The 14,126-nt window shown below is 43.2% G+C and overlaps 1 protein-coding gene and 1 pseudogene across 3 annotated transcripts in view; one reads left to right on the plus strand and one right to left on the minus strand.

The window, feature by feature from the left end:
- The first annotated feature begins 3,387 nt into the window (after window positions 1-3,387).
- Window positions 3,388-14,126, plus strand: part of MED11 (mediator complex subunit 11) — a 427,497-nt gene continuing 416,758 nt past the window's right edge. Inside the window, exons 1-4 of one of the 3 annotated variants that reach the window (XM_080285101.1) lie at window positions 3,388-3,556; window positions 8,131-8,271; window positions 9,366-9,560; window positions 11,477-12,234. In XM_080285101.1, the coding sequence (XP_080141227.1) occupies window positions 3,481-3,556; window positions 8,131-8,271; window positions 9,366-9,538 (390 nt within the window). In that variant the 5' untranslated portion in view covers window positions 3,388-3,480 and the 3' untranslated portion in view covers window positions 9,539-9,560; window positions 11,477-12,234. Of the gene's footprint in view, window positions 3,557-8,130; window positions 8,272-9,365; window positions 9,650-11,476; window positions 12,235-14,126 lie in introns of those variants that run through there. The other 2 variants (XM_080285102.1, XR_013900194.1) reach the window with 2 other exon arrangements.
- LOC145416138 (5S ribosomal RNA) lies at window positions 7,981-8,099 on the minus strand (annotated as a pseudogene).

Raw genomic sequence — 14,126 nt, forward strand, 5'->3', positions numbered from 1 at the left:
TTAAAACCAGCCGATTATAGTAACTGCCATTCCCATTTAGCCTTGATCCCATAAAGGGTGACCACAGACAAATCGCCTCCATGTCGACCTGTCATCTACCATTTGGCTGCCTACCCTTCACTCCCACCTCCCTCTCTGGTCCACTCCATCTCCCCATCTCACACCCTCGGTCCCCTTCTCCCCCCACTTCACTCCCATATACTCTTCTAGTCAGTCTCTCATTCTCTCATCCTATCCACACGTCCAAACAATCACAGAATATTTGTCTTGGCGCTCTCAGTCACATCCACATCAACACCACAACACTCCTTCACTTCCTCATTCGCCAGTCTGTCTCTCCATGTTAACTCCACATGCTCCTCTCCGATAAATCATTTCCACTGCTCTCACTCTTGACTTGTGTCCTTCCAACAGGGTCCAAGACTGTGGTAAGTAAGTAGGTAGGTAGGTAGGAAGGGAAGTAGGCACTGTTATATAGAGGTAAGTAAGGCAGGTAGTATGCAATCAGGTAGGTAAGAGGGTAGGTAGGCAAACTGAAGGGGCACTGTGGTAGTTAGGTAAGTATGTAGGTAGGCGGGAAGTTTGTGGCAGTAAGGTGATTGGTATGTAAGTAGGAAGGATGGTAGGCACTATTGTAGGTATGCAGGTAGGTAGGTAGGTAGACCAAGAGGTAGGCAGGTAGGTATGTGGGTAGGTAGCTAGGTATTTAGGTAGGCATGCGGCCTGACAAGTAGAGAAATATGTTGTTGGATGGTAGGTAGGCAGGTGTGTAGGTAGGTAGGTACTGTAAGTAGGTAAGAAGGTCGGTAAGTAGGTAGACATTGTGGTAGATAAATTGGTCAAAAGATAAGAAGGTAGTTAAGTAGGTAGGTAGATAACTAGGAAGGTAGGTAGGCAGGTAGGCACTGTGGTAGGTAGATTCATCGGTAGGTAGGCACGGTGGGCGGTAGGTAGGTAGGAAAGTACGTTGCTTGGTAGGTAGGCACTCAGGTGTGTGGGTAGGTAGGTAGGTAGGCACTGTGGTAGGTAGGTAGGTAGGTAGAAAAGAAGGTAGGTAAGTAGGTAGGTAGACGTGTGTTGTAGGTAGTCACAGTGGAAGACAGGTAAGTAGTAAGGTAGGAAAACACAGTGGTAGGTAGGCAGGTAGGCAGGCACTGTGGTAGGTAGGTCTATAGATAGGTAGGTAGGTAAGTACTGAGGTAGGCAGGTAGGTAGGCAGGTGTGGATGTAGTCAAGCAGGTAGGTAGGTAGGTAGGAAGGAAGATGGTTAGGCAGGGAGGTAGGCAAGCTGGTAAGTTGGAAGCCATTGTGGTACGTAGGTAGGTAGGTAGGAAGGTAGATAGTTAGGCAGGAATGCAGGCAGGTAAGTAGTTTGGAAGGAAGGTAGGTAGATAATTAGGTATGTAGGTAGGTAAGGAAGGAGGAAGGCAGGCAGGTAAGTATATATGCAGGTAGTGCAATGATGTAACTCGGAAGTAAGTAGGTAGAATATTACTGTGGAAAACAGGTAGTTAGGTAAGTACTGTGGTAGGTTGTTGTTGTTGTTGATCAATCTCAGTCCGACCGATAAGACCCATCAACTGCAGGCAAGCGACCGCCCCTACAGGACTATAACAACAGGAAGGAAATATCCAGTCTCAAAAAAACAAAAACAATGGGACTGAGAAAGGGTTTGATTTTTTGTTTTAATGCAAGAAAGAAGGAACCAAAGGCCAGGAGCCAACACGATTGTCCCCTGAAAGAAAAAAAACAAAAACAAGATAAAAGAGAGCCAACTTAAAGATCCGTGTCATTTCGAGAAGCCTGGACACACTGCGTATGAAAGACTGGAGATCATAGGCAGTAGGAAATACAAAGAGAAACAGTTCCAGAGTTGACCTGTTGCATACATGAAGGACTAGGAGTAACGGTTACCTTTTGCACTGGAGTGTTGGACAGAAGAAGGATGAGAGTGTGTTGCTAGACTGGTGTTACGTGCCCGCCGTAGTGGTGGAGGGATGCAAGCAGACAGTTCAGGGAGATTACCCTCTGGATACACCACATATTCGTATTTACCCCTTTCATGTACCCCATTTACGACCCAACCCCCCCGCTCCCATGAGGCAAATATCCACAACAGTGTTTCATAACCTCTTGGCAGTCATTTGGTCTTCAAAATTCAAAACGGGTTACTAATGCCGTCATTCATTTCTTCTTGCAAATCTCTTCCATGCAGTTCCGTCATGAGTCACCGAGTCAGTTCTTTCCCTTCATCCATTTCTCTTCTTTTTCTCACTCATTCACTCACCACCTATATAGCCTTCCTTCCTCCCTCGCCTCTTCCTTCCTTCAAATTAATTTACCAAAACCCATTTCACAATGTCTATCGTTTCCATTCTGTCTGGGTGGCCTTTCATCCTCAAGACATTAATACTGTACTCATGGATATATATATATATATATATATATATATATATATATATATATATATATATATATATATATATATATATATGTATATATATATATATATATATATATATATATATATATATATATATATATATATATACACGCGATTCCAATATACTGTATACATGCGATATATATATAGCCTACATATATATTATATATACAATCTTAACATTCTTGAACTATCGCACATACCATGTGTTCTGTGTAAATCATGTCAGCTAAGCCCCCCTAAAAAACCTGTGTGGAGGGAACTGCCATAGATATATCTATGGGAACTGCCCCCGCTGACCCTCCATGACGCCCTTATGCCTAAACTTCCACACTTGGTAAACTCCATAATACGTCAATCATCCCTCATTCCATATTGTTCTTTAGTTCTGATAAATACCAGTATTTCTCACCTGTGTCCTCCCTGTTCTTTGTTTCTCCCCATTTCCTTGGCGTGCGACCTAGGTCAAGATTAATTCTCTTGACCTACAGTAGGGTTCAACGACGAGCGGCTTTCGGCTTGGCAATGAGAGAGAATCCGACCAAGTTGTTAATCTCACCCCCAAGCACCCCCGGTAGTGACAAAAACCTCTGAGGCCTGACTTACCTAGTGTTTCAGATTCGATTTCCAGCACAGTACGGATGGTTTAATACTGGTTGACTTTTTGTGAGCCTACAGGTTCCCTTCATTGCAATAGATTAACTTCAATACTAAATCCCAGATGGTCTATGACATGTAAACAAACAGTAGTTAATTCGCATAAAGAGTATTTCGTCTCAATAGGCCTATTTCTGGCTTCATTTGTATATTTGTCCAAATATAGCATTGAACGCTCAATTAAAATACAATATGTACAAATCGACCGTCAAAAATACGGTAACAGTACAGCCACTGTAAAGAAACCATCAGCCGAAAAAAATATAATATCCGAAAGCGACAAAGAGCGACAACACGAGAGGACGCGGCGGTGTTCCTCACACAAGGGATAATTTGCCTTTAGGGCCAAGAATTTATTTTCTGTGTGATTTTGAAACGTTATGACATCACCTATGGATCGCCTGCAGACATTAGATAACATAGAGAAGGACATCGCCACAGTGCTACAGGCGGCAGGTCAGTGTTGGGTTATTTCTTCCACGTAGGGTAATTTTGCCCTTGCTGGATAAGTCTTCAAATTCTCAATTAATTTACAGTTTTAACTTTATCAATAGGAGGGAGGAGGAGAATTTAAAATCAAGTGCCTCCTGTTGTTTCAAATAATCACATCGGTAAGTTTCACTGGCTCTAGGAAGAAACTATTGAGATTATATTCTTTGTTCATTTAATTTGCAGCTTCAGATAGTCAATGTTTTTCTGATGGTTTTTAATAATTAACCTAACCTAACTAGCCTAGTATATCTAAATGAACCTTAATTACCCACCATATGTAATGCTGCCTACTTCTTCCTTAGCCTTTATCATTCTTTTTCTGTGCCTGTCCTCCTCTCTTCCTATTTCTCACCATCATCCACTCACCTGATGTAGTGCTGCCTACTTCTTCCTTAGCCTTTATCATTCTTTTTCTGTGCCTGTCCTCCTCTCTTCCTATTTCTCACCATCATCCACTCACTTGATGTAGTGCTGCCTACTTCTTCCTTAGCCTTTATCATTCTTTTTCTGTGCCTGCCCTCCTCTCTTCCTATTTCTCACCATCATCCACTCACTTGATGTAGTGCTGCCTACTTCTTCCTTAGCCTTTATCATTCTTTTTCTGTGCCTGTCCTCCTCTCTTCCTATTTCTCCCATCTTTCCTGTCACTTCTTATTGCTTTTCTTTCCTTTACAGGTGGCTTTACATTGAGTGACAAGCCAAATGGTTTCCTGTAAGCCAAGAAACCATTTACAACGCTGGGTGGTAACCATATAACCAAACCATACGTGCTCCCTACGTGTCAACAAGTGGGTTGGTGGAGGGTTAGTGCCCCTCCCCATAAAACAAATAACGTAAAGTCAAATGGCCGCCCCTTACGGGATTATAGTATCTGGCAATAAATAGACAGATAGATGTAATTTAACCTAACCCAACCAACTAGTTTAATCAGGATATATGACTGTCCCAAACTGCAGCAATATGCCATCTTTCTCAGGAGTAATTAGGAAAGAAGTGTGTGGAAACAACTTACACAATTTCATGTTCTTTCAGCATAGACTAGTAAAATTTGAGTTGTATGTGGGATTGTGTTAAAACTTTGTGATTCTTGACCCTGAGTTTTCAGCATTATTGGAGTTCCGGTAAATTTTTGGTTTCGGACATCTCGGGAATTATGATATTTTGATCCGATCTTTCAGTATTTTAGACAATTGTAATGGAGAGAATGGAGAATGAAAGACTGACCAAGAGGGTGTATGTAGGTGAGGTGGAGGGAGGGAGAGGGAGGGTTAGATTGAGGATGAGGTGGAGGGATGGAGTTGAGAGTTATATGAGGGAGGGGGGGTGAGTTGGGGGGAGGGGAGTCAAATGGTGGGTGACAGAGTGACTTGGAGGCGTTTTGTCTGCGGCCACCCTTTGCGGGATTAGGGCGTCGGGCTATAGATAGATAGAGAGATAGTAATAGACTTTTCTTGAAGAGTAAAATAAAAATAATTTCCGACAAAAATGCCATAGAAGAAACGTGTCTTAGATTTGTCCAAATTACCAAAAAAACGAATCAAAACTTCAAAATTCCCGAGATGTCCGAAGCTAAAAATTTACTGGAGTTTCAGACAGTCTTATCCTTTAACCTTCCCCTTCTTCATTTACTGAGTGCATAACAAACCATTTCTGATGGATATTTGCAGAAGAGAAATTGCTTGTTCTTCCCAAAAACATGAAGTAAACATATTAATTTCAGTGTCTTTTAGTTGGGTGTATCTCCGAACAAGGATGAGATGGAGGGATGGAGTGGAGAGGTATATGAGAGAGGGTGGTGTGAGCTGGGAGCAGGGCAGTGAAATGGCGGGGGGACAGGGTGACATGGAGACGATTTGTTTGTAGCCACCCCTTATGGGATTAAGGCGTTTGGCAATAGATAGATAGATAGATCTCCGGAGATTTACCAGGTTACATCTATCAGTGTTCATTAGTTCGGTTAGATCTGCATGGCTAGTTTTGGTTGACTAGATTAATTAAGTTAGGTTAGTTAGAAAAATCCACCAAAATAACCTTGACTGTCTGAAATGACTCTCTATCTATCTATTGCTAGATGCCTTAATCCTGTAAGGGGTGGCCGCAAAACAAATCACCTCCATGTCGCCCTGTTCCCCACCATTTCACTGCCCTGCTTCCAGCTCACACCCCCTCTGTCATATACCTCTCTCAAATTCTCATCTGTTTTCTAGTAATCACATTCATCAAGTTGGCTTTGGGAGTTACAGTTACACTTCACAGGACAGTTAAGTTTTGTGTAATGTATATTGTCTTCTTGGTTTTTATTTCAATTTTTTTTGCTAATTCAGAGGGTACTCATAGGCTCAAACCTGCTGAAATGACAATAGGCCTAAATAGGTGAATGTGTTGTGTGAGTCCTTGAATAAGAGGCCTGTTGGGGCTGGGATTGCAATTGAGGAGTTGAATGGAAGGATGGGACAGGAATGTGTTGGTGTTGTGGTGAGGAGGGGTAGATTGAGATGGTTTAGGCATGTTAAGAGGATGGAGAATGACAGTTGGGTGAGAAGTGTGAGTGTCGGGGGTAGGGTTGCGAGAGGCAGACCAAAAATGACCTGAGTTGAGGTCTTAGAGTGTGACCTCAGAGATAGGGGACTGAATAGGGAGGCTGCCAGAGATTGAGCAGCGTGGAGAACCGACATTAGGCGACCAAGGCTGACACACGGAAGCACGTTGGAGTCTTTATAAATGATATAGTATGATAAGATGTACCTGGATCCTCATTGTAAGTCAGGGATATGTTCCAAAGTATGACAGTTCTGTTTCCATGCAGTTGGTGCCAGTATTGTGCCTTAGGGTAAAGTGACAAATTGCAGTCATGGTTAGGAAAGGAGCTTTAACAGGCAATTTTTCTGTAATGTATAGTTGATTTCATAGCCTCAAAAAATTGTAGCTTATACTGAAGGTGTATTGTAGCTTCTGTATATGCTGAGTCATCTTGTTTATGCATACAGGTTTGTGAGCTTTCTCTGTAAGTCATTTGCTTTTGCCTGCATAGCTTTTTTTGTTAGGGCCCTATTATTGTCATTAGTTGATGAATTAAGTGATTTATTTATGAATTTCCCATGGATGCGGAACATATCATAGCTTGAGAGATTTTACATAAACATTCCTAATTTGATATTACCCTTTTATGGTCAGAACAGGTCTAGTATTATGTCCAACTAATGTGGGATAATTTTTTTCAGCCAAGAGTGTCAGTACTATCATGATCGACACTCTTATGGTCAGGGCAACTCTAGTGCATGTATCGTATTCCAAACCACTGAATGCCAGAGAGTTTTCTTCTTTAGGGGGAGGGGAGGCCTGAGAATGTTAATGTTAATGGTGTCCTTTGCTTCTGGGGGGGGGGGGGTTCCCATGCTCAGACGTCCGTTACCTCTCGTGTCTTTGTTTATACCATTCAAGGGTGCACGTTTGGCCAAACCACTTGTACAATACCCGCCAAACAAATACCGGTGGTATTCTTTCAGTAAGGGTGCATGTTGCTGATACTTTTAAACCAAACCATACGTGCTCCCTACGTGTCAACAAGTGGGTTGGTGGAGGGTTAGTGCCCCTCCCCATAAAAGAAATAACTCGAAGACAAATGGCCACCCCTTACGGGATTATGGCGTCTGGCAATAGATAGATATATAGACTAGTTAACTTAATCTTTTATTTTCACCATACATACCAAAATAATGAAATTATAGTCTTTATAGCTTATTGGAAGAGATCGTATGTTGTACCTATTTTCAGTATTATATATGTTCTGTGTATAATGGCATTTTATTTTGGCTATCATATGGTTTTATTTATCTGAAGGGAAGCTTTTAGCCTTAAAGGAATAGCTACAATAAATAATTTTTGTATGCTGTATATACCATGTACAGTACAGTATTCCATTATAAATCTGATGTATTCACCACTGATCTGTATCGTTATACAACTGTTACCTTTATATTATCCATCCATCCATCATCCAATCCTACATTGCCCCATGAGGAGCATAGGAGCCCGGGGCTAGGCAGTTGGTCCCTACATTTAAGATGAGAGTTCGGTATTTATGCTGTGAGATGTTCTGTGCATGGTAACTGCTCTTTGTCTTCTGGTTTATGCACTGAGGAGATTCATTCATTCATCCATTCATTGCCAGACGCCATGTATCCCAAACGGGGTGGCCAAGGGCTTAGAGTTAATTGTTTTACAGGGAGGGGCACTAATCCTCCACCAACCCAGATTCATTCATTCATTCATTCATTGCCAGACGCCATGTATCCCAAACGGGGTGGCCAAGGGCTTAGAGTTAATTGTTTTACAGGGAGGGGCACTAATCCTCCACCAACCCCACTTGACACGTAGGGAGAACTTTATGCCAACAGCATCTGGTGTTCCCAGGCGGTCACCCATCCAAGTACTAACCAGACCCAACGTTGCTTAACTTCGCTGATCGGACGGGAAGCGGTGTACTCAAGGTGGTATGGAGATGTGTGTATTAAATCAAGCCATATTTTATCCCATAGGTCATGCTCTGACTGAACTAAGCAAGGACAAGCCAGCCAACAAGCAGGTGGAGAGCCACGTCAATCAGTTCCGCCAGACACTGACCAATGTGGAGACTGAATTGGCCAAGCAGATTAATTATCTTACACAGGTGTCTACAGGTGAGTGCTGGATGCTGCCATGGAGAACAGGTTATTTTTGAGGGATATTGCTGAGAGACACAAGTCCACCTATACCTGTAGTTCATTCACTTAAATGGCGTAAAGAGGAATACACTGAGGTGGTTTGGCCATGTGGAGAGGATGGAGGGTGAAAGACTGACGAAGAGAGTGTATGTGAGTGAGGTGGAGGGGGGGAGAGGGAGGGGGAGGCTGAGGATGAGATGGAGGGATGGGGTGGAGAGGTATATGAGAGAGGGGTGTGTGAGTTGGGAGCAGGGCAGTGAAATGGCGGGGGACAGGGCGACTTGGAGGCGATTTGTTTGTGGCCACCCCTAACGGGATTGAGGCGTCTGGCAGTAGATAGATAGATAGATAGACATAAAGAATTTTGTGCTTTTGCATCTAAGTTTGTGTATTTCAGTGGCAGAATAAAGCAGTTCTGTGGCTGGGCATCCATTCCATAGGATTTCTTTGTAATTAGCATCATACGCTAGTTTTAATTTCTTGTTATAACTCAGCATTCAAGGTGGAGAGACAGAGGTTTATGCCTAGTTAACATGAACTGCATAAAAGATGTCACCAAAATCTGTCTGTCTATCTATCTGTTGCCAAATACATTAATCTCATAAGGGGTGGCCACAAACAAATTGCCTCCATGTCACCCTGTCCCCAATCATTTCACTGCCCTGCTCCCAGCTCACACCCCTTTCTCTCATATACCTTTCCACTCCATCCCTCCATCTCATCCTCGGCCTCCCCCTCCCTCTCCCCCCCCTTCACCCCACTCACATACACTCTCCTGATCAGTCTCTCACTCTTCATTCTCTTTACATGGCCAAACCAAAATGAAGGGAGTAATTAGTTCTTGCATTGTTGAAGTGAACGGGTCGTCATTTTTCTCTCATCCACATAGCATCACTTCCTCGTCAATGAATGAATGGATGAATATTGTCCTCTCATGAGGGGCGAAGGTGTAATCCTCAGGAGACATTACAGATGGCAATTTTAAGCCATGTTAAAGTGGACAGGGTATAGTTTATATTTCTCTCAGATGGGTTCACGCCTGAGAGTGTTAATTCTTCTTCTATGTACAGGTCAGGCTCATGAGGGATCAAGCTACAACTCGCAGAAAACCTTGCAGATGGCCATGCACCGGCTGGATCACGCCCGCACCCGCGTCAACGAACTGGAAGCCATCAAGACCAAGCACTTCCAGTTGATGCAGCAACACCAGTTACAGAAGCAGCAGTCCCAACCCCAGTCATAGCCGAAGCTCTGCCTAATATGCAGTGAGTTCTTGCTGTGTGATTTTATATTCTGAGGGGCTTTGCAGTCTTCATAACAATTCTTCCTTTGCAATGTATTCTTCCTTTGCAATGTATTCTGTATATTCCACCTCAGTAGCCTCTTGTATGATATTGGTGCAAACTGTAGTGTTATTGAACTATATATATAACGTACTAGAGAATGTTAAGTGCAGTATGCAAAATGTATCACAGAGGATGAGTTTCTATAAAGCCTTCTACATTATCTATCTATCTGTCTATTGCTGGACGCCTTAATCCTGTAAGGGGTGGCCACAAACAAAACGTCTCCATGTCGCCCTGTCCCCTGCCATTTCACTGCCTTGCTCCCAGCTCACACCCCCCTCTCTCATACACCTCTCCACTCCATCCCTCCATCTCATCCTCGGCCTCCTCCTCCCTCTTCCCCCCTCCACCTCACTCACATACACTCTCTTCGTCAGTCTTTCACCCTCCATTCTCTCCACATGGCCAAACCACCTCAGTGTGTTCCTCATAACGCTTCCTATCACATCCACATCCACACCACAACGCTCCTTTATATCCTCATTCGTCAGCCTGTCTCTCCATGTGACTCCTCAGGCTCCTCTTAAATAACTCATTTCCACTGCTCTCACTCTTGACTTGTGTCCTTCCAACAACGTCCAAGCTTCACTTCCGTACGTTAGAGTTGGTATCACAATACTGTCATGTAGTAACTTTTTCACTTCCATGCTCACTTCCCTGTTTCTTATCACTGCTTTCAAAGAACCAGCAACCTTTCTTCCCTGCTGTACCCTTTCAAGCACTTCACCCTCCAAACCTCCATCCTTACTCATCACACTACCCAAGTACTTAAACGTACTCACATTTTCCAATTCCTCACCATCCAACCTCGCTGTACATTCACTGACTTCACCCCTTTCAAAGACCATCACTTTACTCTTCCCTACATTCACCTTTAGATTCCCTTTCTTACACACTCTCCCAAACTCATCCACCAAGCCTTGCAGCTCCCCTTCGTCTTCACTCAACAACACAGTATCATCTGCAAACAACAGTACAGGGAGTTTCCAAACACTATCCTCTCTCACCAGGGCCACTCCAACTTCCACTACCCTACCTTGTACCTCTTTTATTACCCCATCCATGTACAGATTGAACAACCATGGAGACATGACACATCCCTGTTTCAACCCAACTTTCAAGGATAAAAATTCACTTAGTTCACCATCCACACGCACTGCAGCCTTCGCACCATCGTACATACTCTTCACAGCATTCAACAACTTCCCAACAGTGTTGATAATAATAATAATAATGATGATACAGTACCATAATAACAGCAGTCTGGTTCATTTCTCAGCTTACAGTACTGGTTGTAGAAAAATTAATAGCAATATTTTGAAGTACGTCACTAACGTATATTAAAGACTGGCTGTATTTCATGACTGGGACTTATTCTGGGCCATAATTTTATCAACTTGAGTGTCTGTGCAGCACCTCTTCCTCATCAGTTTATTTCTCCATATGGCACATTAAATATTCAGTCGAGTGGTATTCATGCAGTCTGTGTCAGTGTTACGAAGGCATATATATATATTTTTTTTTTATGTGAGGAAGAAGGAACCAAAGGCCATGAGCCTGCAATAACAGTTCCCTCCAAGAAAAAAACAAAATACAATAGAGAGCCAAATTCAAGATCCATTCATTTCGAGATGCCTGGACACACTGCCTTTGAAAGACTGGAGATCATAGGCAGCAGGAAATACAGACAGAGGGAGACAGTTCCAGAGTTGATGTATAGGAGAATAGTAAAGTGTTATGTGCAAATTAAATAGACGAGGAAGTGATGCTATAAAACTTTGCTCAGCTAATGAGAGTATGATCCCTGGTCTGAGGTTCACTGGTTGTTGTTCTAGTTTCAGGTTCATCTGGAGTGTGAACATAGCTGGTCACTGGCTGAGGTTGCCCTTCTCCTATGGTTCTCTGTCCACCTTTGAGGGCATGGGGAGAATGTTGAGGGATGATTGTATAACAGAGCAGGATAGCCACTGAGTTTTATCAGTGCCAGCACATGAAGGTAACCCTCTCCAGCCTGATGTAAAGAAATGTACAACATTCATGTTAACTTACCTTGAAATATAAATGTAAGTAGTTTAAAAATACTTATTTTTGAATAAGCCTTTGTGTTTGGGCACTCCAACTAGATGTAGTTCTTAAAGTTTTAAACAGAAGAGGTGGTTGGGGTTTGTTGTTCACATAATGCTACTCAGGGGTAGTAACCAGGGTCAGATCCGGGAATATTTCTGAGGTGTTGCCCATATCAGTTTATATCCAAAGGGTGGTTGGGGATGTATTGCTCACGTAATGCCACTCAGGGATGGGTGAGGCTGGTCACTCTGATCTTAAATGTCAGGGTCAGTTTGCCTAGCCCCGGGCTCCTACGCTTCTCATGGGGTAACATAGGATTGGATGATGGGTGGAATGGATGGATGGAGTGATAAGGTATGACATCCCATTTCTCTCAACCAACAGAGTAATATTTGTCAACCAAAGATGGCTTGTATCACAGCTGTATGGGTGAGGCAAACATTAAAGCCAGTAAGAGATATAGTCTGTGTATGTAAACTACTGTATGCTACTCTTCAGTGTGAGGAAGGCTGGGCGTAATGGGCAACACCCCTGGATCAGTCCATGGCAACTGATCACTCCCATTCAGATGTTTGAACTGTGATACTGATGATGGAATAAAGGATCGTATGACTATGATCATGATTATCTCTCTCTCTCTCTCTTCTCCTAATCAGGCAACGACATTTGAAGAGTGTGGCAGTTGGGATGAGTAGGCTGCAGTGTTTATGGAAATTCTTGTAGTTTCCAAAGGAGCCTAGGATGCGTACCTTATATCTTTTACTCAAACTGTTCAGTGGTAAGAAGTGTATAACTGTGGATGTGCTTGCCTATGAGGAGTCAGGATTCCAAGGGCCTGAATGATGAGTGAATGAGAATGAGGCCTCTTCAGGTGGTGAGACTTTTGGTTAGTTTCTCCTATAATATTTTTCTTATTTTCCATGGTCCCAGGACCCTATCTTACCCCAATCCTCAGGTGAGAAAAGAGATGTAGATGATGGTGATTGTAGTGGTAGTGATTGGCTAGATGTTTTCATTCATTCATTGCCAGACGCCATGTATCCCAAACGGGGTGGCCAAGGGCTTAGAGTTAATTGTTTTACAGGGAGGGGCACTAATCCCCCACCAACCCCACTTGACACGTAGGGATGCCAACAGCATCTGGTGTTCCCAAGAGCTCACCCATCCAAGTACTAACCAGACCCAACGTTGCTTATTGCAGATATGAATTTCCTCAGTTAGCAACATCGTATCCCAAGGTGAACAGGATCCAGTGCGTGTCTGTCTGTGTGAAATATATTGCTGATAATTTTGCAAGTCTTTGTCAGCTTAACTCATTGAACTCGGGATATTTCTTTTTCATTTTCTTGCCGGCGTCCTGCGTTTCACACCTAATTGGTTCCGTGAAAAGTACCACGAACCATATATATATCTATAGCCCGACGCCCTAATCCCTCAAAGGGTGGCCGCAGACAAAACGCCTCCAAGTCACTCTGTCACCCACCATCTGACTACCTTCCCCCCAACTCACCCCCCCCTCCCTCATATACCTCTCAACTCCATCCCTCCACCTCATCCTCGGTCTACCCCTCCCTCTCCTTCCCTCCACCTCACCTACATACACCCTCTTAGTCAGTCTTTCATTCTCTGCTAAAGTTGGGGCATTGATCCTTTGGGAAATAGGCTAATTGGTTCCGGGTCCCATGCCAACTCCTCCTGAAACCCATTTATGCTGTGTGAAATTTATTGATCACACCAGAAAGGAAACTAGTATTAATGAAAAGTACATAAAAGGCAAGGAAATTCACTTGGCAGGCTGGAGTGAGGTGCTTAATGGAAGGGATGGGGTGTAACATCGGAGACAGGTGGTAAGGCTACTGCATCTTGCCACCTCCTGCACTTCCACCCTCCTCTGCCTCTGCTGCCTCTGCCTCTTCACACAACACATCCATCCTGATCTGCATCTCTTGTGTCTGCCGCTCCTGCACAAACCTACAGAACTCCTCATCCTCGAGCGGGTTTTACGTTTTTCTCGCCGCAAACGGAGGAGATTTTGCACAAAACCTGGTGCTTGGGAATATTTGCAGGCCACCGCTAACCATGAAACCATGAAGGAAGTTGTTGCTAATCATGGGGCTCCACTGTATTTAATTCACCCTAAGGACAGAATTTTCAAACAAGATGGGTTTGATAGTTTAATATGCCTCTTTGGTGTGAGAGGGATTTCCAAAGTTCAGTGAGAGTATCTGACTGCAGCAAGAACAAACTAAGATCACCCAGATTCTGTTTTTTAATTTGATGCCTCCTGTGATTTTATATTTTTCAGAAGAGTGATTGATGACATTAGCTAAGGATGTGCAGTACACCATTATGGATTTGATGAGTGATTTATTTATTTATTTATTTTTTAAGGAGGCCTTTATAAACACAATGAAGTGA

Source organism: Coenobita brevimanus, chromosome 104 (assembly GCF_032717465.1).
Source record: "Coenobita brevimanus isolate Jiangsu-jjx chromosome 104, ASM3271746v2, whole genome shotgun sequence".
Taxonomy (NCBI): domain Eukaryota; kingdom Metazoa; phylum Arthropoda; class Malacostraca; order Decapoda; family Coenobitidae; genus Coenobita; species Coenobita brevimanus.